Source organism: Desmodus rotundus, chromosome 10 (genome assembly GCF_022682495.2).
Source record: "Desmodus rotundus isolate HL8 chromosome 10, HLdesRot8A.1, whole genome shotgun sequence".
Lineage (NCBI taxonomy): Eukaryota > Metazoa > Chordata > Mammalia > Chiroptera > Phyllostomidae > Desmodus > Desmodus rotundus.
Genome location: NC_071396.1, coordinates 83135310 through 83162492, shown reverse-complemented (window position 1 = coordinate 83162492; position 27183 = coordinate 83135310). Strand labels below are relative to the sequence as shown.

Here is a 27183-nt window from a genome sequence, read left to right as displayed (position 1 = left end):
CAGCAATCATCTTGAGCGCGGGCCTGACAGGTAGTCCTCGCACCTCCCGGTGATTTGCCCAGTAGCTGCAGGAAAACTAAGCGTAGGGTGCCTCCCTCGCCTGGCCCCGCCCACCACACTTGCAGCCCCGCCCCAGCCCCGCCTAATGGGAGGGGCCTCTTCAGTAGGCGGGGCCACCGTGGCACCACTTCCGGGGCTTGCTTCCCCACCGGCCTCCCTTGCTCTTCACTTCCCTCTCCGTCACTTTCTTTCACTGCCCCTATCGCCTCCCATAACACCGTCACGTGAGGGGCAAGCGCTGGGGCTGCCGGGACCAGTGCTGCCGGTGGGTCAGGGTTCGGCCTCAACATGGCGGTTCCCGTCCGGCAGTGACCAAGGTTTTGTATTCAGCAGGATTAAGTGGAGATTGTCGGCGTCTCCACCTGATGGGTGGAATGTGAGGACGCCGTGGCAAGGCCGAGGAGCGGCGGTGACGGGGAGGGGTCGGTGCTGTGTCCCCTGGGAGCTTGGCGACGGAATCTGTCCCTTATATTGGTCTCAAGGCTTCATTGCGGCGCCCCGCCCGGCCGGGGTAGGCCGGCGGGCGGCGGCAGTAGCTGCTGCAGCCGCAGGATCCGTGTCTGAGACTGGGCCGGAAGGCAGGCGCCTCCGCTGCCTCGGTCTCGGCGATGGCCCAGTGTGTACAATCAGTGCAAGAACTGATCCCGGACTCCTTCATCCCCTGTGTCGCTGCGCTGTGCAGCGACGAAGCCGAGCGGCTCACTCGTCTCAATCACCTTAGCTTCGCCGAGTTGCTTAAGCCCTTCTCTCGCCTCACTTCCGAGGGTATGTGCTCTTCTCTGTTTTTCACCCAGCGTCAGCAAATCGGGGCTGGGAGAGTAAGTTGGGAGTGGGTAGGAAGATGAGAGGGATGTTTACAAAACGGAGTGGGTGGGGTGTCGTCTGGGGCCGGGGCCCCGCGGTGTCTCGGGTGGCTGCAGGCAGAGGGTCTGTGAGTGAGGTTGTCAAGACAGCGCGGTTGAAATCTCCAGTTTCTGTTGGCACTTCTGTCCTCAAACAAGCCGGAGGTAATTACTATAAAGAAAAACGTGAGCCCCGGAGAAGGGCAAAGAGACTGTCCTCAACGGCCATAGGGAGAGAAGAAGGAAGTTGTAAGGAAAAGGAGATGCTGCCTCTTAGAACGATGAAGTCTTGGTAAAGAAGACAAATCATTATCCCCTGGTTGTTTACTGGGCTTTCGGAGTTGTTTTGAACATTACATTCTTCCAGCAGTGAGGCTTATCTCTATCTAAGCTTCTGTTTAGTTATTTCACTTAAAGAAATTTTTTTGAACAATTTCTGAAGTATATGGTATTTTACTTAGCCTCTTAAGAAAATAAACTATTAAAGAAATAATAAAACCTGAAACAGCCTCTGCCTAATGGACAAGAAAGTAAGAACAAGTTATGTAGTTATCTAGATTTATCGGAAAGGAAATGTCCTAAAATTTGGCTTTTCAGATTATAATTAAATTAACAGTAGGGACGTGTCTTACTGAGGAGCTACCTGTTTTTCCTAGCTTTAGAATCTTTATTAAGAAAAAATAGGTGTAATAAAACTCCAAGTATGACTTAATCAATATGTCTTCCCCTGTACCTTGCAAACAGAACATAGGAAAGTGTAGGTAAGTAAATGTCTTTAAGGTCTGTGTACAGTGCAGGGTTTCAATAAAGCCGTGTCAGGCGAACAGCTGTGCTATTTGGTTATGATGACTTCTGCACAAAAATGGTGCTGTGCCATAAATGCATGTATTTCCATGCCACAGGTGTGTATTCCTTGGGAAAATAGTTCTATTTATAAGTTCACTTAGGTATTTAGAAGAGAGAGGAAGCTGTCCGAACAAACAGTTTCAAGAACTCTTGGATTTTCTTCAGCCTGTACCATAGCCAGCTCCTCCAGGGTTGTACTAAGTCCACGAGACAGCTAAGTGCTCTACATTCTTAAATTCTTTGAAAGGTGTGTGTGTTCTTTACTGCTTTGTTAATAAATAATAATGCCAATACCTGACACCTGTGTTCAGTAGCTTTTCTCTTTTAGTCCTTTTTGAATTTTATGAAGTAGATACTGTATTATCATTTTACATTTGAGGACGTCGAGGCAAAGAGATGTTAACTTGTCCACAATCTTACTTGTAGGAAAGATTTAAAAACAGGCCATGTGACTTAAGTTATCTTATCTCTTGGCAATATTTAGAATTATCCAGTGCTATCCAGTAGAAATATAATGTGAATCACATATATAATTTTAAATTATTTAGTAGTCACATGATTAAGAAGTGAAAAGAAACAGAAAAAATTAGTTTTAATGATTGATTTATTTTACCCAGTATTTCTAAAATGTTATTTCAGTATGTAGTCAATATTAGAACTTTTAATTAGATATTTTACTTTTTTTTGCTAAGTCTTTGAAGTTTGGTGTGCTTTTGCCCCTTACATTACATCTCAGTTTGGGCTAGACATTTCAGGTGCCCAGTTGTCACATGTGGCTAGAGCCTCCTGTATTGGACAGTGCAGTGAATAGAGACTCAGTTATGATTTCCTTCTGTAGACTGAAAGATTCAGGAAAGGAGAGTAATGAGTTGGACTTTCATGGCTAGGTAGAGAGTTGGTGGAAAAATAGCCAGTGCTCCCTGTTGAGGATGGGGATGAGGTTAGAATTGTATGGGCAGAGGTGTAAATTATGAATTATGAGTGGTTGGGAAACAGTGAGGAAACTGTCCTTATAGGAGTACAGAAGAGTAAGGGAAAATGCCTTACTCTTGATCTTGAATCCTAGGGAATGGACTTTTGGCTTTCATATCAAGTGGTAAATGAGTGGCAGTCTTAGGTTCTTGAGGAAGGGTATGACATTTTGGGAGAGGTATGACATTTTGGGAGAGGTAAGAGTTGATATAAATTTTAAAGTTTAAGGTGATTAGGACATGGACCATGGGTGGTGGCATTAGAAATTTGGCCTTTAGATATTTATAAGATTGAAGAAAATTTCATTTAACCATTTACTTTTGAAAGTCCTTGGCTTTCATTTTTAAAAAGTGCATTTCAAAATTTATTGTAAAATACTTTTGAGGGATAAAAAAAAGGAATAGAATGCAATTTCATGTAAATCTTGAATATTTTCTGAGTGAGCTATCAAAAGTGGTAAATTAGACTAGGAAATGACCTTTAAAGTCATCTTAACTCCTGGCAATATTTAGAATTACTTAATGTCTCTACTTTTAAGTGTCTTTTAAAAAGTTAGAAATATTTCATCAATCTTACCCACAATGTTGGTTTAACTAGGTAATTAACCTCCAAGGTTTTCAGGTACTGAACTTTGAATAAAATTTGTCAGCTTTACAAAATTTAGATATATATGTTGTTTGTGTCATTTTTGTACAAGTTTGATTTTTTCCAGCAGTCAAGGTTTTCTTTATAAAGTTTTTGTGCTGGATAAAAACATGAAAGTTACTATTTCATTTTTCAAAATGTATTTTCTAGAACACAAAATGTGTTACATTTCTCTAAAAATGAATTTTGTGGTCAAATAAGTTTGCTTAATATAGCATGTGTTTGGTAGAATCACAGTGTCATTTAGCATATGAAAAGCTCTGGGAAGATCTGTTATAAAGGGGCTATTTAAAAACTTAATCCAGTATTTCCCAAATTTATTTGAAGATAGAATCAGTTTTTCAGAAACAACTCTTAACTTTCTTGAAGAAACAGTATTTTGTGGAGCAGCACATACTGGTAAATATTATTTCATAATACAGTATGCAAGATACTGTATCGTAACCTGTAAAAGTAAGATAATGGTAGATTTGAATTTCATTTTGAAATTGAGATGTTCTATGATCTATAGTCACCTTTTGTGCTGTTTAGTTCTGAAGAGTTTGAATTTTTTGCATGTGATTTAAGAGCATTTCTCTTAATCATCCTCCAATGTATTACTTATTCTGTTGTTGTGTAACAGATGACCCCAAAACTTGGCACCTTAAAAGCATTTATTATCTCTCAGTTTCTCAGGAATCTGGGAGTGGCTTAGCTGGATGCTTCTGGCTCAGGGTCTATGTTGAGGTTGCAGAGGAGCTGTCAGCAAGAGCTACAGTCATCTGGGGCTTGAGGATCCTCTTCCAAGCTCACTCATATGGCAAGTCTCACTTCCTCGCTGGATGTTGGCCTGAGACCTCAGTTCTGTGCCACGTGGGCCTGTCCATAGGCTCCCTTGGTATCCCCATGGCGTGGCAGTTAGCTTCTTCCAGAGGGAGTGATCAGAGAGAGAACCCAGGATGGAAGATGTACTCTTTTATAACCTTATCTCAAGTGGCCTACCATTGCTTTTGCTGTGTTCTATTTGGTCACAACCCTGGGATGTGGGAGGAGGCTACACCCGAGTGTGTGTAACAGGAGATAGAGAGATCACTTAGGGGCTATTTCAGAGGCTAGCTGCCACACTCAGTAACTCATTTCTGGATTTATTAGTAGGATTACCTAACTGATAAGCCCACTCTGAGTATAGGGGAAAAACTTAGAATATCCTTTTTTGTGTTGATACTTAGGAATACTAAAAGATAACTGGCCAATTTAAAATTTTGTGAGAGATTTAATACAGATGGCTACTTACGTTATTCAATAATTAAGGACCAACTTTATGGAAAATGCTTGTTACTAAACGTATCAGAAATGCACCATAGTGTATTCATGTTTTTTGGCTTCTCTGTTTCATAGTTAGACTAGGTGGGAAGTTTAATTAGGGAGAGTCCTGTTTATTTAAATTAGAAAAAATAATTACAGAAGAATGCAGATAACACAAGAAACATCCAGCTCCCCACTCCCCAGAACCAACAAATATTAACCTTCTTGTCATATTTGCTTTATGTCTTTTTTCCCCTTTAACAAGAAATAAAACATTATAAATACAGTTGATGTCACCTTTCTACCTTTCCTTAGGCCCATTTCCTTCCTTCATAGGCAACTGTATAATGGAATTTGCATGGATTTTATCTGTACTTTGGTACATATATTTATAATACAAGTGAACATATTTCATACATAGTTTTTAAAACTTTTTGTGTATGATTTATGATTTTAAATTAAAAATTTAGAAATCAACTGAGAACACACAGGAAATTTAGGAAGACAGTTTTTACAGATGTAACTTTTTAAAATATAGGCAGGCCTGACCTTAAAAGTTTGGTATAAAGCATTTTCCAGTGGGAAGAAAAGTGTCATTTTTTGTGGGTAGGTACCCAAAGCCAGTTTTTCAGAGTTGCCTCTTATTCGTAGATGATGATCCATGATGTCCTTGAAATAGTATGTGTTAATACCGCTGCCTCCATCATCGCTTGAGCACTTAACTATGTATTTATGTGTCAGTCATGGTGCTCAGTGCTTTATGCTCACTCTCTTAGATAACCCTATCTCACCTAAATCTGTAAAATAACCCTATGAAGTAAGTATTACTCACATGTTATAGGTGAGGAAATTGAAGAATGGAAAAGTTAAAAAGTTATTTAGGATAACCCAGTTATTAAGTGGTGGGTTGGGATTTAAAATAGTCTGACTCCAAAATTGGGTCCTTAATAAAATGGGCTGCTCTAATACTACTATGGAAGTGGCCTGATTATATTTAAGATATTTATATGAAATATTTAAGATATTTATGTGAAAAAATATGCTCACATTTCCTGCTGTGCTCTGTGGATACTGTTTTGTTACAATTTCCTAAGAACCTCTATCTTGGCCTGAGGCACTGAACCACTGGTTACAAATCCCGTAGACCTGAGGCAAGGCCTGTAGCAGGGTAGATGCAGGAGATACTGGGATGAGAGAAGGGATTTGGGTGTTGATTTCTTTTTTCATAGTCTTTATTTTTTTAGGACACTTTTAGGTTCATAGCAAAATTGAGCAGAAAGTATAGAGAGTTCCCGTATACCTTTGGTTCCAATACTTCCCCACTATCAACATCCCATATCAGAGTGGGCATTGATTTTTATGATAGAGAAATAGTAGTGGCTGAGAATGCAGGCGGCACACTAGGGGAAGTAGAGGAATCCTCAATTTAGCATTTAATTCCCCTTTCTTCCCCTTTACCATTTTCAGTGTTGATATTACAGACTTCACCCTGCCCTGCACCAGCTTAGGGTGCGGTGAGGTATGGATGGTGGTTGGTGTCTGGCAACTCCAAAGAGGAGGATGGAAAATTCATACTGTAGGGACGTGAATAATAGCATTGCATGAGAAGTTCAGACTGTCTGGCTAGCCCTATTGGTTATAAGGGAATGTTGTAAGTCATTTGCGTTTATGGAAGACTGTTCCACTTAGAATTTCTGGTTTCTGATTTGGTCATCTTTGTTTGTAGACCAGTAACCCAGTTTTTTACTATCATTGTTATAGTTGGGTTATCATGAATTGTGTAGAATTAATTTCAAGGTTTTTTCCCCTCTTTTTTAAAGTTCATATGAGAGATCCTAATAATCAGCTTCACATAATTAAAAATTTGAAGATAGCAGTAAGCAACATTGTCACCCAACCACCTCATCCTGGAGTCATTCGGAAGCTTTTGAGTGATGTTGTTTCTTGCAGCCAGCCTGCAGAAGGATTAGTAGCTAATGTGGTTACAGCAGGAGATTACGACCTCAACATCAGTGGTACGTATTAAGGTTTACTGTTACTTTTTAAATGGATTTTTCTTTTTTAGAAAAAGTAATTCTGTGACTTGGAAATCATGCAACCCTTAAGTGCTTACTGAATGATAGATTGGGAACACATGTTGAAAAAAAAGTTACTGCTTTTAAGGAAGTTATAATCAAGTGAGTAGGAATTCAAGTTAGGAATTAGGTGTTTCATTTTATTTTTTCATAATAAAAGTATTTTTATAGGTCTACTTATAAAGCAGATAGACACTCCATGAGGGCAGGAACTTTGGCTCTTTATTTTATTTCTAGTACCTAAGGTAATGCCTAGAACATGTATATAATAAGTATTTCTTGAATGAAAGAACAGTAGATTTAAAAATACAACATATTTTGTGACATAAGTAACACTATAATTAAATTTAAAAAGTGAACTTTATTGTATTTTTTATCTCGCTCAGTGTTAAGTGGAGGGAATTTGTATATTATATGAGTAAATATTTTCTGAGCGCTTCTTAATCTAATTTGAATAATATTTTCATGATCAGATTGGTAGGTCAAATAATACATTAATGTGTATATGAGCAGTATTTGGTGTGATATGAAAAAGACTTAATAGAGAAGGACAGGGGATAGATTTATAGAGGGAAAAGATTAAAAGTGCATCGTCTATCAGGATATTTCAGCAGCCTAATGAAATAATCTTTTTAGGTCATTATAATTTATAATCTAATATTTCAACATATTTAAAACAATTGCATATTTAAAGATTTTCCTAAATATACCGAGAAAACTTAAGTGGTGTGTTTTAAGTCACGAAGTTCATTGGTTCTACTTGTATAGTTAGAAATATTTGTAGAATTATTTTGTTTAAAATGTTCATAATTTTTCTTCTTTCTATGTTACTAATTTTAGTTCCAGCAAGATAAGTTAACTTGGTAATTTTAAGTTTAGAATATTATGGTTGTATTTTCACATCAAAAGAATATGAATTTCAAGATACATATTTTGAGCAGTTCTTGGCATAACGTGTTTTCAAGATGAGGCAAATTTTGGATTTTCTGGGAGGAAGTGCTGGAATTTGAACTATTTTCCTGTTATCAATAGGAAATTAATGTTGAAGGGTGAACAGCAGTGAACAAATGCCAGGGTACCCCAAGTTTTTATACTACCATAGCCATTAGTTAATTGGATAACTTGAGTAAGTCATTTATTCAGACTTGGTTTCATTCTTTGGAAACCAGAGAATTTGGCTCCATTGTTTCTCAAAGGTGCCTCCGAAACCTTAAATCCTGTGATTCTGTTTTATAGATAGGGTCTTTAATTAACATTTTTGTTACTCATGTAACAAATATTTATTGATTCCTACTATATTCTTTGAATTGAGACATAAAGATGAATAAGACATGTATGAGTTTATAATCTGGTGGAGAGACAAACATGTAATCAACAGTCATAGTACATTCTTAATTACAATACCTTTTAATCACAGTACATTGTAATAGGGATATGGCATATCCAATATGCCAAAGTGCCAAGGGGGCAAAGAGAGGGATTAACTACCATATTTTAAAAATAAATTTAAAAAAATTTTATGCTGCAAATATCTTCCTAACTTCCAAAGCTCATTATACCTTTTATTTTTAAAACATTTAATTTATTGAAATGATACATGCACATAGACATAATGCTAAAAAGACTCTAAAGAAAAAACAATATTCTGTGCCCTGTGCCCCTGCCTCACCAATTCTTTTACTGGTTTCCTCTGATGTTTATTTTGTGTTTCTAAGTAGTATTTTTATATGGCTATCTATGGCTTAATCAATTTTAAATTTATTCATTATTTTCTTATTTTAATTGATGAAGATTTAGCTTAATTGTTCCTCTTCCTCCTTTCCCCATCTCTAATGTAGTTTCCGTATTTTTGGTTACTAGTCACTATTTTCAATATTATGATTAAATACTACCTTTTTACCACTGAGCCAGGTATTGGGCTTTCAGTCCGTTCTTACACAGCACTTGATTGATTGATTGAGAGATGGGAAGGGAGGGAGAAAAAGTGAGAGATAAAACGTCAATGTGCACAGGAACTACTATAAAGGACACATGGACAAAATCACGGGGGAGGGTGGAAGTGGGGGAGGGAGGGGGGATCTGCTGGGGTGGGGTGGAGGGATGGGGAGAAAGGGCATACAACTGTAATTGAATAACAATAAAAATTAAAATAAATAAAAACAAAAACAAAAACGTCAATGTGTAAGAGATACATCCACTGGTTGCCTCTCGAATGCTCGCAACTAGGGACCTAGCCCACAACCCAGGCATTTGTCCTGACCTGGAATTGAACCTGTGACCTTTCAATTCTCAGGCCTATTATGCTCAAGCCAATGAGCCAGACCAGCCAGGGCTTCCCCCCCCCCCCCCCCCGCCCCCCAAGACTTGTAATGGCCTTTTTAAAAACAACTTGCTCAGAGTTCTTTGTATCTCTTGCTCTAGTCTCTCAAACTTCCAGTAGCCTCTTAGTAAGATTTTCTACTTGCCAGATTGTAGTGGAAAAACCTCAGTTTTTCTCCATCTGTGTAGGGAGAAACCCTCTTTCCCATGTCTTTCTTTTCTGTGAGTCTTCTTTACTAGTCACAAAGCATTTCACTTCTGGTTGCCAAATGTGTGGAGGTTTCCCCCCACACCACCAAGCAATTCTCGGATAAGAATTCAATTCTGACACTATCTACATATGATAGCATCAGAATCCATGGGTTAAGGGTTCAGTCCTACTGACTGATTCCCCTGTCCCACTTCAGATGTTAGTGGCAAGTCCAGGTTATCACCTGTGCTTGGCTAATAACCCCCTCCTTGTGTTTAATTATCTTGCTAGAGTGGCTCACAGAACTCAGAGATACATTTTACTAAATGGATCACTTGATTATTATAAAAGGGTGTAACTCAGAAATAGCCAAAGGGAAGAGATGCATAGGGCAAGGTATGGAGAAAGGACTCAGAGCTTCCATGCCCTCTCTGGGCACACCACTCTCTCCTCCTCCCCCCCTCCACCTCCATCTTCACATGTTCACCAACCCGGAATTTCTCCAAACCTCATGCTTTGGGGATTTCCAGAGGCTGCGTTTTGTAGTCATGATCAGTCATTAGCTCCATTTTTAACCCCCTTCTCAAGAAAATGGGGTGGGGTAGGAGAGTGGGGAACTGAAAATTCCAAGCTTCTAATCATGCCTTGATCTTTCTAGTGACCGGCCCTCATTCAGGAGCCATCTAGGAGTCCACTCAAAGTCACCTCATTAGAACAAAAGACACTCATCACCCAGGAAGTTACCTGCTGATGTCTTGAGAATTGCTTGGTGGTATGGGGCAAAATGTCCACATATTTGGTGACCAGAAGTGAAATGTTTTTTGTGAATAGTAAAGGAAACTCAAGGAAAGAAACACATATTAGGCAAGAGATGGGTTTTTCCTTATACAGAAGGTGGGAGACTTAAGTTTTTCCACTAAAACCTGTCAAGTAGAAAAGGGTTTCTGGACCTCTGTACCAGAACGTGGGGGCTGAGACCAATAATATATTTTCTGTTATCTCATACAGATTAGTTTATCAAATTTATGTGTTTATCAAGATCTTCCTAAAGTCCTCTCTTTCTGCTCTATGCATTTTCAGTGGGAATGATATTATCTTTCATTGGGAGGGAAATTTGAGAGACAAAAATCTAGATATTAAAATGGTTTATGGCTCTCCAAAGGACTGTGGTACATAAATACACAGTATATCTCTGGTATTACTTAATAATATTGCTCTTCTAATGTTCTCATCTTCTAATATTGTCTGTATCTGTCTCTTACGTCTTTTTGTTTTATTTTCTGGGAGATAGTTTTGACTTTATTTTCTGATACTTTTTTTTGGATTTTAATTATTTGTTGTTAGAGGAGAGGGAGGGAGTGAGAGAGGGAGAGAGACATCAATGTGGTTGCATCTCGCACGCCCCCCACTGGGAACCTGACCAGCAGCCCAGGCATGTGCCCTGACCACGAATTGAACCAGTGATCCTTTGGTTTGCAGGTTGGCATTCAATCCACTGAGCCACACCAGCCAGGGCAATTTTCTGACCCTTCCATTGAAATTTTAATATTCACTGTCATTTTTTTTTAAACTTCCCTTGCTCTCTTGATTTTTCTTTTTGTAGCCTTATAGTTCAAGTTTCCTGCTGTGGTATCTTAACTTTGAGGATATGAATAAATTGTTGTTTTTAAGTTTCTATTTTGTGATTTGTATTATTTTTCAGTTTGTTTTTGTCTCTTTTTTTATATTGGAAACTTACTTCAAATGCCCGATGAGCCTTTGCCATTATTTCCTATTTCTAACTGAGGCTCTAAAGCCCTGCCTGGGTATAACAAAACTTGTCAGCTAGTGGTCTTCTCTCTTGGGTAGTGAGAGTATAATGTATAATAGGCTTGAAGTGTGCCCAGTTTTTATAAGTTACAGTTCCTTTACATGGGACCATTTGGTTTCTCCAGAGTAACTTTTTCAGATCTGCTGTCTGGCTATCTGTCTACTGGAGGTGGGCTTATTCTTTTTTTGAACAGTGTATTAAAGTGGTTTGGTAGATAGTTTGTAGGAATGATGTGGTCATGATTTCTCACAACAATTTGAGAAGTTATTTTAGCCGGGTATATTCCATTTTCAGGCCTCTGCCAACATCTGTACATGAGGGAGGAGTGAATGCTCTTTGTCTTTAAATGCAGGCGGAGGAACTACTATATTAGCTGAATCATTTAGGCAGATTTAAAAAAAATCCCCAAGTGGTTCGGATAAACTGTGTACCAGAAGGAAACAGTTTCTTCAGCTTCTTTCCCTGCTAATTTAAGACATCTCTCTTCAGCTTCATTGTTATGTTGGTCCTGAAGACTGGGAATGTGATATGCTGAAGCACTGAATTCATTTTAATAAAACTCCATTATAATGATAATACTATTTGGAGATGTATGAGTGATTTTATCCATTTCAAGTAAGATATTCTTTATATGTCTAGAAATACACTTCTAATTTTTGCCATAAATGTGTGAATCATTGTAATTTCTACCCATTCTGTTTAAAGAATATGTGTTAGATGTTTACCTCATAAGACTAGTTTATCAGCGCCATGCTTCTTTCATCAGATCGGTTAGTTAAAGCTAGAGTTCCTTGGTACGGTAATTGGAAAGACACACTGATGGAATTGAAAGAATCCTTGTTATGTACAAGTATTTTCTGTGGTAGTCTCAGTTTTCCAGATTGTTCTCACTCTGCTCCTTGCCTTTTATCTTTGGTCTACTCAACTACTACTTTCTTCATATTTGTCCCAACTAATATGTTTGATTTTTCTAAAACAGAGGCGGTCTGGTGATGCTTGTTCAATTTATGTTACCTGTCCTGCCATCTTTTGTTTACTGTCTTTACTCTTGATTTACATTTTCTACTAAATCTAGGCATTGGTTTTGAATATTATAATTTGGATTGCACCTTGTTTTGATAAGGAAGAAAGTTATTTTTCCCCCCTTAAGTGTGTGGTATACTCTTTCTGATTGCTTTTATATTAATTGCTATTACTTTGTAAAATACAGTGATACTTTGGAGCATAATCATGTGTAAACAGTATTTTAGAGGATTGTCTGAATAATATTTTTTCCTAAATTTTCGTGTAAGAATTAAAAAGCATAAAGAACCCTGTAAAAAGCGATAGTTATTTAAAATGTGGTTAGTGCAATAGAGGAACTTAGCATTCTTATTTTTCCAGTATCCCGAGGTATTTTGCTATTTTTTACCGTCCTGTGAATTATTTGTTATCAATTACTCTGAACTATAAGAAAGTGGAAGAAATGATGAAAATGCCTAGAAGGTAGAAGGATGATACAGTAGTGAAATAAGTCATCACTTTTATGTCATCCTTGAGTTTCAAATTTGTGTTGTCTAAAGTCTATTGTGTCATCCCTTTTTTTTTTTTTTTTTTTACACACCAAAATTTAGGATTTTATTGATGGCCTCTTAAAATTTTTATCCAAGAATAATCTTTTTCTTCTAGCTGCTTTCTTTTTGTTTTGATCTCTGTTACTTCATACTAGTTGCTTTTCTAAAATTTTTGCTAATTCCTGGTTTTCTGTGTAAAGGTTAAAATGGGGCAGAAAAAAGCATATTGGAAGCATATTGAAAGTTTTGCTTATGTAGGTGATATATTTCAACAGTGGTCTCAGTGATTTCAAGAAGTTATAAGACTGGATATATATTTGTAGCCATTATCTTTGTTTTCACTTTTTTCTTTGAACACAGTTGACAGTAGAGAACTTTTTAATTTTAGTCCATATTGTCAAAGAAAAGAAATCTGACAGTGGAAGCCACAATTTTTCACGATTACATTAGACAAATAAGATGAATGCAGTGAAACAACAGCATTTTAGACTAGCACCGTCCATCTGAAGTATGTGAGCCACTTACATAATTTTTTTTAAGGTTTTATTTATTTATTTTTAGAGAGAGGGGAAAGGAGAGAGAAAGAGAGGGAGAGAAACATCAATGTGTGGTTGCCTCTCATGTACTTCCTATTGGGGACCTAGCCTGCAACGCAGGCATGTGCCCTGACTGGGAATCAAACTAGTGGCCCTTTGGTTTCAGTCTGTACTCAATCTACTGAGCTACACCAGCCAGGGCACTTAAATAGTTTTTAATATTCTGTAACAACAAAAATACAAAAAAAAAGAGGTGAAATTATTTTTAATACAATATTTTATTCAACCCAGACTATACAAAATATTATCATTTCAACATGTAATTAATAGAAAATTATATTTTTGTGTACTCTGTTTGAAATCTTATGTGTATTTTACACCTCAATCACATCTCTATTCAGATAAGCCACATTTCAGGTGCCCACTAGTGGCTACCTACCTTTTGGACAGCCTCGCTCTAGTGATGAAATTGATCATGTACAGAAATTCCACCTTATGAGTCTTCATATGACAATATCTAATCCAGATTTTCTCAAAACTCAAAAATTAATAACTGACCAATGTATTTTTTAAGTACAAAAAGTAAATATAATATTTTCATCTAGTTAGTAATTTAACAGGAGGGATTTCACATAATATGAGACAAGAACCTAGACCAGTTCATTTTGTCAAAGGACGTGTCACAGTATTCTTTCATCTTTCATGGTGATTTTTTGACAAAATTTGCTTGATGCAGTTTGTAAGTGACAAATGCTGATGGCAGGCATGTGTATGAAGATGATTGGAAGGAATTAGATGATGTAGAAATAAAAAATTAATTGGATTGAATATACTATTTGCTATTAAGTCTAAAAATAAGAAAATGTTTCGTAGCGATGGAGCAAATACGATGACATTTTTCTCTTCAGCAAAATGATAAGCCATCAAATTTTTCTGAAATGTACCTTGACTATGCAAGTATAAGAAGAATCAGAAGTAAAGATAAGCTAGAATTTGTTAGAATGTATTCGAATATGGAATCAGCATTTACACAATGGATGTGTTCCAGGCTCACCATGTCAGTTGGACATGCATCAGTGGACAGTTAGTTGCATTCAAAGAATGTTGCCTAATTGAAGCGTATACCTTTAAAACCAGGAAAATACGGAATTCAATTGGAGTTTGCTATGTTTAAATTCTTACTAAAATTTTTTTGTTTGTTTTTACTGTTCCTTTATTCTTAATTCTTTAAGTAATTGTAAAGTGAATTAAAAATAAAATATCAAGGGCCAGTTAGATTCAGATGGTTAAATGACAATGACTAATTTTTTCCCCTGATATATTGATGGTTCAAAGGTACATAATTTGAAAAGAAGATGATTTATTTTTTAAAATCTTCCAGTGTGGTGTCTGAGAAATTTAAAAATTGGGCATACATAATCATGACTCACTTTGGAATACTTTGATTTTTGCTGATTTTTCTGAAAACACTTGATTAGAAGTAGTCCCCTCAAGAATAGTCACTATGGGTGTTGTTAAAATACGATAGTATGTATTAGTTCTTCATATTATCTAAGATCTTTTATGACTTGCAAAATGTTAATTTTATGAGTTTTGATTTTAGTTTGTTGTGGTTTTTGTATTGTAAAATCCTCTGTATTAAACCATATTTTCTGATAATCCCAGAACTTAGTATCAAATATTTTTTACTTTGAGTCTGTACGTTTGTCTAAGTAATATACATTTACTTATTTAATTCCTTTGCATTATCTGGATATTTTAATACAGGGTGAGGCAAAAGTGGGTTTTCAGTTATTCGTATGGAAAATAATAATAATACAAGCATACACTGTTTTGCATACTCACAACTGTAAACCTACTTTTGCCCTACTCTGTATTAAGTTTTGGTATATCTACTATTTATCTAAAGTTGCATAGTAATATCTACCAACATTACTTGTAGTATGTTAATATTTCTTAGTCCGACAGTGATTTTCTGGCACTTTGAGCTTTTGTGAATGATTAGGAAGGGAAAATATGTGATTTACAAGTGATGTTTATATTTAGAATATTTGGTCTCTTTCTCCTGAAAATTTGGGGTTGCTAAGTACTTTGGTTTCAGTAGGATGAAGACTGGAGTTGCTCTCAGTTTAGCACACTGCTGTAGCCCTTGCTAGATAGTTACTGGGAAGATTAATAAGTTGTGTACCAAATTACTGGCACTAAGAAGGGAACAAAGAAGGGGGGATTGGAGGATAGAGCATTATTGTGGGAGAGCTTTATCCAGGAGAGCCCCCTGGCTATTGCGGATGAAAGTAAGTCTACCAAGACATGATCTGCTTGGGGAGGAAAGGTGGCCAGTCTCTTGAAGAAGGGCCAGGATCCTGTTCCTCAGTGGGCTTTTATTGGGTTCAGTTTGCACAAGAATACAGGTAAAGCTCATCAATCATTGTCATGCAGTAAGGATCAAACAATAGATAACATTCAGAGAACTTTGTGGGTGTGTTCTGAGTCAGGGTCAGTTAGCTAAAGGGCTATAAAACTTTAGGAGACAAACTCATTTCATGCTTGGACCCTTATCAGAAAATTGAGGACATTCTTAGCAAAGCAGGTTTCACAGGATTTTATGCATTCTTTCTTAGGCCTGATCACCCTGGGGCACCTGCCCTTTCCAGCACAGGGCCACACCCACCTCCAGCATTGTTTCAGGCTTAAGTCAGACAGGGGAAGTAAGGCAGCCAAGAGATTAGGAGACTTCTTGCAGACAGAATGAAGACTCAGGCTATGTCAAAGCTGAGGGGCGAGGGTGCATCACCCCCTTTTTCTGTATTCCCCCAAGTCCTTCCCTGAGGGCCCCTTCACGACCATGCCCGTCTTAGGTTGTCCCTCCCTTGAGGAATCTTACCTGTCATTGGCTAACCAGTCATCCATCTGGGGCCAAGCAGGGTGAAATAAAGGGGGCAGAGGGCAGTGCCCCTGCCAGGGAGATAAGCTTTGTCTCCTTAGTGGCTCATGGTCCCAAGGTCCTTTACTCATCCTTGGCCATTGGGGGGTAGAGCTTCTGAAACCAGGCAGGGCAGTTCCCAACACATTATGTCATTGTTTGGCTGTTAGCTGCCTTTCTTACTGTTCTTTACCAAGACAAAATACATTCTGCATAGAGACTGGTAGGACATATGGTTGCTGTTTCAGTTCCAAAGAAGGAAGATGTAGAAATGGAAAGGGGTATAGGCAAAATACTGATTTCACCCAGAACAAGTACAGGAGAATTTTTAAAGGGAAAGAATTGTCACTAAGTGTTGAAACCTTTTGTTAATATAGAACATTTATAGACTACTATTTTTCCACTTTCTGTGTCATTTGAAAAAAAAACGGAAGGGTGCTCTTGATTTATTGGCTTGTAAAATAAGTGAAGGAGGACTTTTCTTTAAATTGTTGTTCAAGTACGGTTGTCTCCATTTTCCCCTCACCACTCCCCCCACCACCGCGCCCCCCCCAGGCCCTAGCCATCCCCACCTCCCACCCTTGATCCTACTCCCTTTTGTCTTTGTTCATGTGTCCTTCATACATAGGTTCCTTGGCAACCCTTCCCCTTCTTTCATCTGTTATCCCCCTCCTCCCTTCCCTCTGGTTACTGTCAGTTTGTTCTTTATTTGTATATCTCTGGTTATATTTTGCTTGCTTGTTTGATTTGTTGATTATGTTCCACTTATAGGTGAGATGATAGGTATTTGTTTTTCACTGCCTGACTTATTTCACTTAGCATAAGGCTCTTCAGATCCATCCATGCTGTCACAAAGGGTAGTTCATTCTTTCTGCTGCATGGAATTCCATTGTGTAAATGTACCACATTTTTTGATCCAGTTGTTTACTGACGGGCAAGTAGGCTGCTTCCATCACTTGGCTGTTGTAAATGGTGCTGCTATGAACATTGGGGTGCGTAGGTTCTTTTGAATTGGTGTTTCGGGATTCTTAGGGTATAATCTCAGCAGTGGAATTGCCAGGTCAAAAGGCAGTTCCATTTTTAGTTTTCTGAGAAAATTCCATACTGTTTTCTTAATTAACCCCTTAAGAAAATAAGAAGCTGAAGGGAAAAGTTACCATACTAACCTTAATATGACCAGCCTGAAAGATAAAACCCACTTCTGCCATATAAATTTAAGAATTTTTCCTTTGTTCCTCATATTCTCAATTGAATACCCAATTAAGAAAATGGTATAGTGAGTGTCTTGTACCGGTATTTAGAAAGTATTATTTCAGCTTAAGAACATATATATGTGTATACTTGCCTGTTCTTTTTGATTTAATTTTATTTTTAATTATGTGGACATTTTTATAGTTCCAAAGTCAAAACTATAAAACAAGTTACATTCAGTGAGGTCCAGCTTCTATCAATGCCTCTCACCCCCTTTGTCATCTTTCATTAGACTTGTCCTTCTATTTCTTTCATGACAGTGTAATCAAATATTACCTGTGTGGTTCTTTTCTTCCCTTTCTTACACAAAAATGCATACTTTTCTGCTGTGTCTTTTTTTTTCACTTAACAGTATATTCCGGAGAGCACTTTATTGTAATATTTAGAGATTTTCTCCTTTCTCTTACAGCTGCGTAGTACATCCACTTAATGAATGTCCTCTCTTGATGGACTTACTGGTTTTCTAGTCTTTTATTTCAGATAGTGTTGCACCAAATAGTTATTTTGGAAGATCTAATTAGTTTATTTAAAACTCTCCAGCACACCATGAAACAAATCCCTATCCTTTCTGTTCTTGTCATTGGTACTAAATGAAAATATACATTATTTTCTAGACATACTAATTTTGACAGATTGGGGGAAAGATATATTTGTTGATTGGTAAGAAAATTGATTTTGCATGGTAGGTAACAGACTAGCCTGTGTCATTTATTCTCAAATTTTTGCCACTTTTCATATAGATTATAATATTTCTGGATATGTTTTTCTCCTATAGCAATGAACATGCAATTGTTACACTCATAGCCCTTCTAAACAATATATGGGTTATTCTTGTAAGGCATTTATTGTAAAATTTTGTGTGTATATGGTATACCAAGTTAAAAATGCTATTTGGTCAAACTGAATACCTTGTTTTTCTATAACCTTCCCAGTCATTTAATGTAACATTATAGTATAAACAGAAAATCTATTTGTCATGTTTAGTGGTTAATATGAAAACGAAAAATAAAGTAAGACTTGGTAATCAGCATAAGTAGCTAGAAGTACAATGTCCTTTTAGTAAAACTGTGATTTAGATAATAGGCTTAAACCTAGTGAAATGACTAAGTTTAAGTTCAAATTAAAAATGTTAGAATAATTGTAGTGTAAAATGATTAGCATGGAGCAAGAGAGATTTTAAGAAATGTATAATATACACATATACAAAAAGTGAAAATACAGGCCTTTGCATTTGATTGTAAGTTAAGCATGCTTTGAAATTCCATTTAAAGAGGTTTTTGTTACTATCATACTCAAATAATCAAATTGTAAAGTAGTGTTTGTCAGCCTTGCTACTATTGACATTGAGCCAAATAATTCTTTTTTGTGGGGGGCTGTCTTGTTCTGTTTATTGAAGGGTGTTTTGCATCATTCCTAACTTTTGCCTTGATGCCAGTAGCACCCACTCCTCACCCCTACTTGTGACAGCCCAAAGTATCTCCAGACATTGTTGACTGTTTCCTGGGGGTAAAAATCACTGTCAGTTGAGAACCAGTGTTCTGAAATTATATCATTAATGTAAAGGAGCTACTTACAGCAACATGACTAGTGGCAGGGACACAAAACTTCAGTTCTAAAATCTTTTTACTCATGTAGGTAATACTTAAAGCATGAATAAGTAGGTTGTGGGATTATTGTGTAGGTTTGGGAATAAATCAGTTTTATTTTGCAAATATATGTACTCCCGTGTATGAATATATTTGTGCATATGGCTTTATTTACATACACATACATGTTATTATATGTATATATTAAAGCACAGGTGGAAATCCTTCTTTATATCTTTAAGAACAAGTTAAAAATGCTTCTTTATTGCTAGAAATTACTATCTTATGCCTTTAAGGATTATGGACCTAAAATTTTGTCTGTTATAAACTGAGTCTATTGAGAAACTTGAACTGTTTTCTATATGGTTAATTTTAGCTACTACTCCATGGTTTGAGTCTTACAGAGAGACCTTCCTTCAGTCGATGCCAGCATCAGATCATGAATTTCTGAACCACTATTTAGCATGTATCCTTTGACATTTACGTTCTCTTAAAATCAAATGTTTTGGAAGTTACTAATTTCAGAAATAGTTACATGAAGGCAAAACTGTTGAAAAGATGTAGAGAATGGAGAAAATTTTTTTATTGGTGATTCTTCAAGTTTTCATTATTGTTGTTTTGTCAAGTGGCATCCTAGATACAGAATTTTTGATTACAAAATAAGAATATTGAGGGCTTGCTTATTGTTTTTTTTTTCATTCTCCAACTCAAGTAGTTTATACTTCAGTTTTTAGCCATTTTAGAAAGAGAAAATAAAGACTGCCAGTGTTAACTTCTTGTGATGATTGCCTCGAAGTTAATTGCTGTTGTAAAAGCTCATGTTTAAAAAGTTTTCTAGTGTTTTAGTACTCTGTTTTATAGCTCCTAACCTCTTTTGACAGTTAGTGATTTTTTAAATGAGGTTACAAAGAAAAGAGGTAGGATAAAGTATGAAACTGCAGGGAAATGGAATGGAGGGGAGCAAGATTCAGCAGAATTGTTCGATATATTGATAGATGTACAATTTTGGTGTTGTCCATTTTTATTTCCTTGGACTTCCATATTGATTTGTAAATGACCTAAAAACTGTCAACAAAAAATGTGAACAAGATTTAGAAACTTGAATTACTTAGAAGTGCTGGAGAAATTATCTTATGCTTGCTGTGAGATCAGAATTATTTTAGCTCAGAAAATATCTTCCTGTTGAGTGATAAGTGATTATTACCTTAATAATATGGTTTACAAGGTATGTTGGTAGCATCGTCTAGTGAAGCTGACCCCGTGGAACAGTTTTCAAAGTTGTCACAAGAACAGCATCGAATTCAGCACAACAGTGACTATACCTACCCCAAGTGGTTTATACCAAATACACTGAAATATTACGTACTTTTACATGATGTAAGTGCAGGAGATGAACAGAGGTAAGCTTTCCATTTTAATTAAGGAAAATTTTTAATTGAATGATTTAACTTTAATTTGGGCATGGCTTGTTTAAATTTTAGATACACTTTTCATCTAAGAAAGTAAAATTTTACTTATTTTTTAAAAGATTTTATTTATTTATTTTTAGAGAGAGGAGGAGGGAGGGAAAAAGAGAAGGAAACATTGAATGTTTGCCTTTCACATGCCCCCAACTGGGGACCTGGCCCCCAACTCAGGCATGTGCCCTAACTGGGAATTGAACCAGCGAACTTTTGGCTCACAAGCTGGCTATCAGTCCACTGAGCCACACCAGCCAGAACAGAAAGTAAAAACTTAATAATGAAACATTTAACTGTATCTTTTTATTTCAGAGTTATCAACAGCTGAGTCATTTTACATTAGATTTCATATGCTTACCCAAACTTCTCTTTCACTATAAATCTCTTTTAGTACAATCTTTGTACAAAGGTGCTTTCCATTTTACACCTATAGGTCTAAGGTATTATTTCTTACTTTATTATATACAATTATTTCTTATTTTTTCACTTTTTCCCAGTTTTCCTCCTAACTTTTCACTTCCTGGCTGTTGCTTAAAGCTTTAGAGGCACTTCATTTTTCACTCTTCACTTTTTTGTCACTTTATATTTTAGCCTTGATGTTTTCTACAACCTCAAAAACATGCAAACATTTCTTTGTTATGTTCTCTTTAATATTCTTTATTAATAATTCACTGTAGTTCTTTTATCTTTGGGTATGTGAATAACTTACTTTAAAAATAAGTTCTTGTAAAATAAGATAATATTAAAGCAATTTTACTCCAAAAGGCTTTAGAGTTTACTTTGACTTTTGGTTCAAGATGTGTATCAAATTAATCTTCTGTTTTACAGTTTTCTGATGTCTCAGTGACATTTACAATATTCAATTAAATAACTCTTGCCCTTGTTTTGAGCACAAACCATCTTTTTAATAAATTTTCCTCTATAAAACCAAGGAATTATTTTGAGGATTACTAGTCTTTAGTAAGCTTTGCAGTCCTAAACAGTCTGTAGCCTGTAGGATAACAAATAGAAATAATTTGAACTGGTTATTAAGATTAGTTTTTATCAGTTGAATATGTTATGTATCTTCTAAGATAGTTAATTATTCAAGTATTAGATCAGTGATTCATATGTTTAGCAGTATCATTGGTAAAGTAAGAAGTTTAGCTTATTGTACTTGAGTGTATATACATATGTATATATACTCATATCTGTGTTTATACAAATAGTAACTATTTTACTTATTGAGCCTTCATTTTATAGCATGTAATATGATTTAATTGTGTACAAGGCTTGTTGTTTGTTTAGTGTTAGCAATTTGAATATAGGATTTTATAGGTTTTTCTTTTTGCACTAGATCACTGATTGATTTAAAAAGTACCTATTTAAACTAGATTAGCTCTTAAGTACCAAAATTGCATTTTCTATTACAATGTACTGTTTGTTTCTTAGGCTGTTTTGAATTTGATAAATTGGAATTATGTTACTTCCCACCAGCTAGAAACTTCAGTTAATTTAAAGAATAGAAATCAAAATGCTTTTAGTTACCCATATAGCTCATGGATATAGCTATTACAAATTTTGCAAGAAAAATGGATGGATTTTATGTAATAAATACTGTGGCTGTTCTTTTTGAGTTTTCTCTTCCTCCATACTGTGTTTCTTTGGAGGAAGCTAAATGAAGGGGAAACTGACAGCGAAAAATGTTTTCTAAGTGTTTGGGTGCTATACTTTTCTATTTTAGCACTTATGTTTTTTGAAAAATGTCTTCTCAAAGACAGGATTTCCCAGTCATATTTCCTGAAATCCTCACAGTTGAAAGAGTTACTGATTTATAAGTTTGCAGCTGTTCTTTGGAAATTTATAGTTCACAGTAGTGCAGGGAAGACTCAGTGATGGTTTGCTGCAAAGAAACTGAGTTTCTTTACTGTATATTCCCCATACTAGTTTGACCACCAGAACTCTCTTTGAATAACATAGGAATAGCTTGCAAAATTTTATTCCATGAAACACACTTTGGAAACAATGCTTTATCCAGGATAGCTAAATTTCAGTTAAGATCATGATCTTTGTTTTCATTTTAAAGTTATTCTAATTTTCTGTTCTGCCTTTTGGGGATAGTTTTTGCATTATTTTTATATTAGTATCTTTTATTGCCTAAGGTCTGTACCCCATTTACTGTAAACTCTTTTTTTCATTTTTAAATTTAGGGCTGAATCCATTTATGAAGAAATGAAACAGAAATACGGAACTCAGGGTTGCTATTTACTTAAAATTAATTCTCGAACATCTAATCGAGCATCAGATGAACAGATACCAGATCCTTGGAGTCAGTATCTTCAGAAAAATAGTATTCAAAACCAGGTATATGTAAAAAACAACAATGAAGCAAACCACAAAAGCTGTATGACATAATGTTATCACTGTAGAATTTTTTATGTCTTGGTTTAACTAGTAGAATTAATAATATTTATTTTGGAATCTGGCTGGTTTCATCCTTCACCATATGAGCTCTTAAATCAGTGGTTCAAAAGCTGTTTTTAACTAATAATCCTTATATGTACTCTTTTCAGGTATATAATATCAGTGTTAATTGATCTTTTTTCTTAAAAGATGAAAAGTGAATTATACATTAAGAATTGAATTCAATTGGCTAGACACGTAGAGGATAGAATTTTTGACTTGCACATGTCATTCGTTGTGAAAGCTTATAGTCAGTTCTTTATTATTCACATGCTCTGGGGTTGCCTTCTTTCGTTTTCAACGTGCTGTTCTTATGGCCACCTTTTGGAGCTCATACACTGTTAGGTGGGTGGGCTTTTTTCTGTAACTGTGGGAGAGCTCTGCCCACAGAGCCCCCTCATCCCCCATCCGCCACTGATGAGAGTAAGTCTACCAAGACATGATCTGCTTGGGGAGGAAAGGTGGCCAGTCTCTTGAAGAAGGGCCAGGATCCTGTTCCTCAGTGGGCTTTTATTGGGTTCAGTTTGCACAAGAATACAGGTAAAGCTCATCAATCATTGTCATGCAGTAAGGATCAAACAATAGATAACATTCAGAGAACTTTGTGGGTGTGTTCTGAGTCAGGGTCAGTTAGCTAAAGGGCTATAAAACTTTAGGAGACAAACTCATTTCATGCTTGGACCCTTATCAGAAAATTGAGGACATTCTTAGCAAAGCAGGTTTCACAGGATTTTATGCATTCTTTCTTAGGCCTGATCACCCTGGGGCACCTGCCCTTTCCAGCACAGGGCCACACCCACCTCCAGCATTGTTTCAGGCTTAAGTCAGACAGGGGAAGTAAGGCAGCCAAGAGATTAGGAGACTTCTTGCAGACAGAATGAAGACTCAGGCTATGTCAAAGCTGAGGGGCGAGGGTGCATCACCCCCTTTTTCTGTATTCCCCCAAGTCCTTCCCTGAGGGCCCCTTCACGACCATGCCCGTCTTAGGTCGTCCCTCCCTTGAGGAATCTTACCTGTCATTGGCTAACCAGTCATCCATCTGGGGCCAAGCAGGGTGAAGTAAAAGGGGCAGAGGGCAGTGCCCCTGCCAGGGAGATAAGCTTTGTCTCCTTAGTGGCTCATGGTCCCAAGGTCCTTTACTCATCCTTGACCATGGGGGGGTTACAGCTTCTGAAACCAGGCAGGGTGGTTCCCAACACCTAACTTTCCTCTGATTTCCGTTCCTTCTGAATTTTCAGGAAGTGTTGTGTCTTCCTAATTTATTTTCTTAATCTAGAGTTCTAGACTGATGTTAACTGTTGTCTGTTGGCTGAAATGGGTTGGTGTATGGTTTCACACTGTTAAACTTTTAAGATAGCATTGTGTGCTACTTAGTAGTAGTCAAATGACAAGTTCCTAAGATTAGTTCAGATAATCAAGAGTTGACTGTTTTTGTTTAGAGGTAGCATTTCTTAATTTAATGGAAAATAATGTTTGTATTTTGTACAATTAAACCATATTATGTATCTTTATGTGATACTTAAAAATATATCAATTATAATGTAGTTTATGTAACTTTTGATGTTCTGTAAATACTTAGTAGTCTATTTGCCTTACTTTTCCATTTATATATATATATATCAGTAGAGCATATTGTAGTGCTCTACTGACATTTTAATATTGCTGACCTCTAAGATAATGCTAGGGGGAAATGTCTGAGAAAAAAAGAAGCAGTTGTTTGTGAAGGGGCTCTATTTTTAAAATGGTCCTTCAGGGCCACACTCAGAATAGGAACAGTATTGAAATACTCAGTTTAGAGCCCAGCTATCTGAGGTTGGGAAGGGCAACATAAGTCAGATTGTTCATTTTCATAACATTTAACAGAAGACCAGAGATAACAGCAATTCTATAGCTTATAACCCAGAAGCTCAGCATTGGAGGATAGTTGAAAGGTTATCAAATCCAACTGCTATTTTATAATGGTTTAATTTCCTTTGAACCTATGAATGATCTCATCTAGTGACAGTACACACTACTTTCTCAGGTGACACTTTCCATGTTTGAACAGCTTTGAGAATCAACCAAAAATTTTCTCCCTTTGTTTGTATTCATTAGTCCTGTGAGGAAGGACTAATGTCACTAATGTCACAGGACTAATGTGAGGAAAAGTTGTTAAGACAACTTTTAAAATATAGGAGGATGGTACTCATGTCTCCTTTTATTTTTTTTCCAGGCTAAATATGCCCAATTTTTTTGAAAATTTTTTAAATTGTGGTTTCAGACCGTTTCTTGTCATGATCACTTTCACGTTACAAAGTTCTAGTTTATATATTTCCCTTAAAGTGTAGTACTTGGAATAATACCTCATACTTACTGGTCTCGTGGACACGTCTGGGTATTTTTAGTTTTCTTTGTTGACTGAGAAATCAGTGCCTTTGTACAAATAACCATTGCATTGGGTATTTTTCTGAAACATTTTGATATATTCAGTATGCACTCCAACATATTAACACTGGCTTCGTGACCAGGAGATTCCATACCATCTTTCCTCTCTTTCCCCCTGGCTTGATTCTAGTAGTCCATCTCTCTTGCCATTATTCCTTACTTAGACATGTGTACAAATATTCATAATCCGCATGTGTCTATGACATATAAACAGATTAACTGAGCTAATTAGAGTAGATTGAATGTGAAAGGGAATTTAAGATTACAGTAGGTATGGACTATAGTGCTAGTAAAAGATACATGGAAATGTTAAGAATTTGGAGGTTGGAAGAAAAGAGTCTTGTTGAAGCAAATAAATATGCTTCAGTTAGCAGAGCAACCATACTTGTTGATGGATTAGTGTTATTTTAAACATGATTAAATATAAGTGCTTAATGCCTTTTATTTTGTTTTGATAGGAACCATATGAAGATGGTCCTTGTGCTGTAACTTCAAACAAGAATTCTGATAGTAACTTGCTTTCATTGGATGGATTAGATAATGAAGTCAAAGGTCTTGATATACTTTCTTTACATTTCTCTTTTGATTGAAAATATGCACTGTTGTCAAAGCATGCTAAACTTTATAGACTAAAGATGGGGAAATTTTTCATAATAAAAAGATAATGAAGTTAGCTTTATTTGGCACTTAAAATTTGTTTTGTATGAGTAATACACTTAAAAAAATTTTTATATTAAGAAAGGAAAGATAGGATGGTGCAGCATGATTATTTCCAAAATTCACATGATTTTATTTTTGTATTTTAAATTATGGTTTTGGTAGTAGGGATAGCTTTAAAATTTTTTTAGTTTTTCTCATTGCTTATTTGTGCTGTTTGAAAGTAATTCTTTATATTTAAAAATTGTTTTTCATTTGTATACATGAATTTAAAAATTTCTATTATGTGTAACAAGTATTAACCCAAGGCCTGTAGTTTTTAATCTTTTTTTTTTTTTTTTTAAGATTTTTATTTTTTAGACAGAGGGGAAGGGCGGGAGAAAGGGAGGTAGAGAAGCCTTAATGTGTGGTTTCCTTTCACGCTCCCCCTACTGGGGACCTGGTCGGCAACCCAGGCATGTGCCCTGTTTGGGAATTGAACCTGTGACCCTTTTGTTTGCAGGCTGGTGCTCAGTCCACTGAGCCACACCAGCCAGTGCCCAAGACTTATAATTTTAAAGGGGAAAAGATTACTGTTATTGTATCATAGGCATCTATGATACAGATACACAGAAAAATACAGGCTTCCAACATTCTTTTTTCCTTTAGTAGTAATATTGTCACATTCTGAGAGTAAAAGAAAGATTTGTTTTTCAGTAGATGGCTTACCAAATAACTTTAGAGCTCACCCACTTCAGTTGGACCCGTCCAATGACCCTTCTAACAGCATCGATGGCCTGGATCGTATAAAGTCTGCTTCATCACTACATGAAACAAAGAAAGCGAATACTGGAATAATTCATGGTGCATGTTTAACCCTCACTGATCATGACAGGATTCGACAGTTTATACAAGAATTCACATTTCGGGGCCTTTTGCCACATATTGAGAAAACAATTCGGCAATTAAATGATCAGGTAAGATTTAATTTTTTAGATTAGTATTTTTAAAACTTCAGTAAATAGTAAACTTGAGAATATAGTAGTATAAGTTATTTAAAGTGTTTGAAGTTTTTTTTTAAAGATTAGACCAGTGTTAGAATTTACTGACATTACTGTCTCTAATGAAATTCTATTAAATCTTTAATGAGGCTTATTCATTTTCACTGAGAATTTTGCCAGTACATTGGACAGTTTTTTTTTTTAAAAAAAAAAATCAATATCGTTAAAATGAGCATTTGCTCACTATTAAAGCTTTTTACTTACATAGAATTTTTCTTTTGTATGTAAAAGAAAAATACTAAATTCTCACATTTGTCAACATATTTCA

General features: G+C 36.2%; 1 protein-coding gene across 1 annotated transcript in view; it reads left to right on the top strand.

Moving 5' to 3' along the window:
• The first annotated feature begins 250 nt into the window (after positions 1-250).
• Positions 251-27183, top strand: part of TRAPPC8 (trafficking protein particle complex subunit 8) — a 90481-nt gene continuing 63548 nt past the window's right edge. Inside the window, 7 exon segments of the mRNA XM_024580721.4 lie at positions 251-825; positions 6470-6664; positions 19269-19358; positions 20118-20292; positions 22542-22695; positions 25677-25770; positions 26575-26831. Of these exon segments, the coding sequence (XP_024436489.2) occupies positions 669-825; positions 6470-6664; positions 19269-19358; positions 20118-20292; positions 22542-22695; positions 25677-25770; positions 26575-26831 (1122 nt within the window). The 5' untranslated portion in view covers positions 251-668.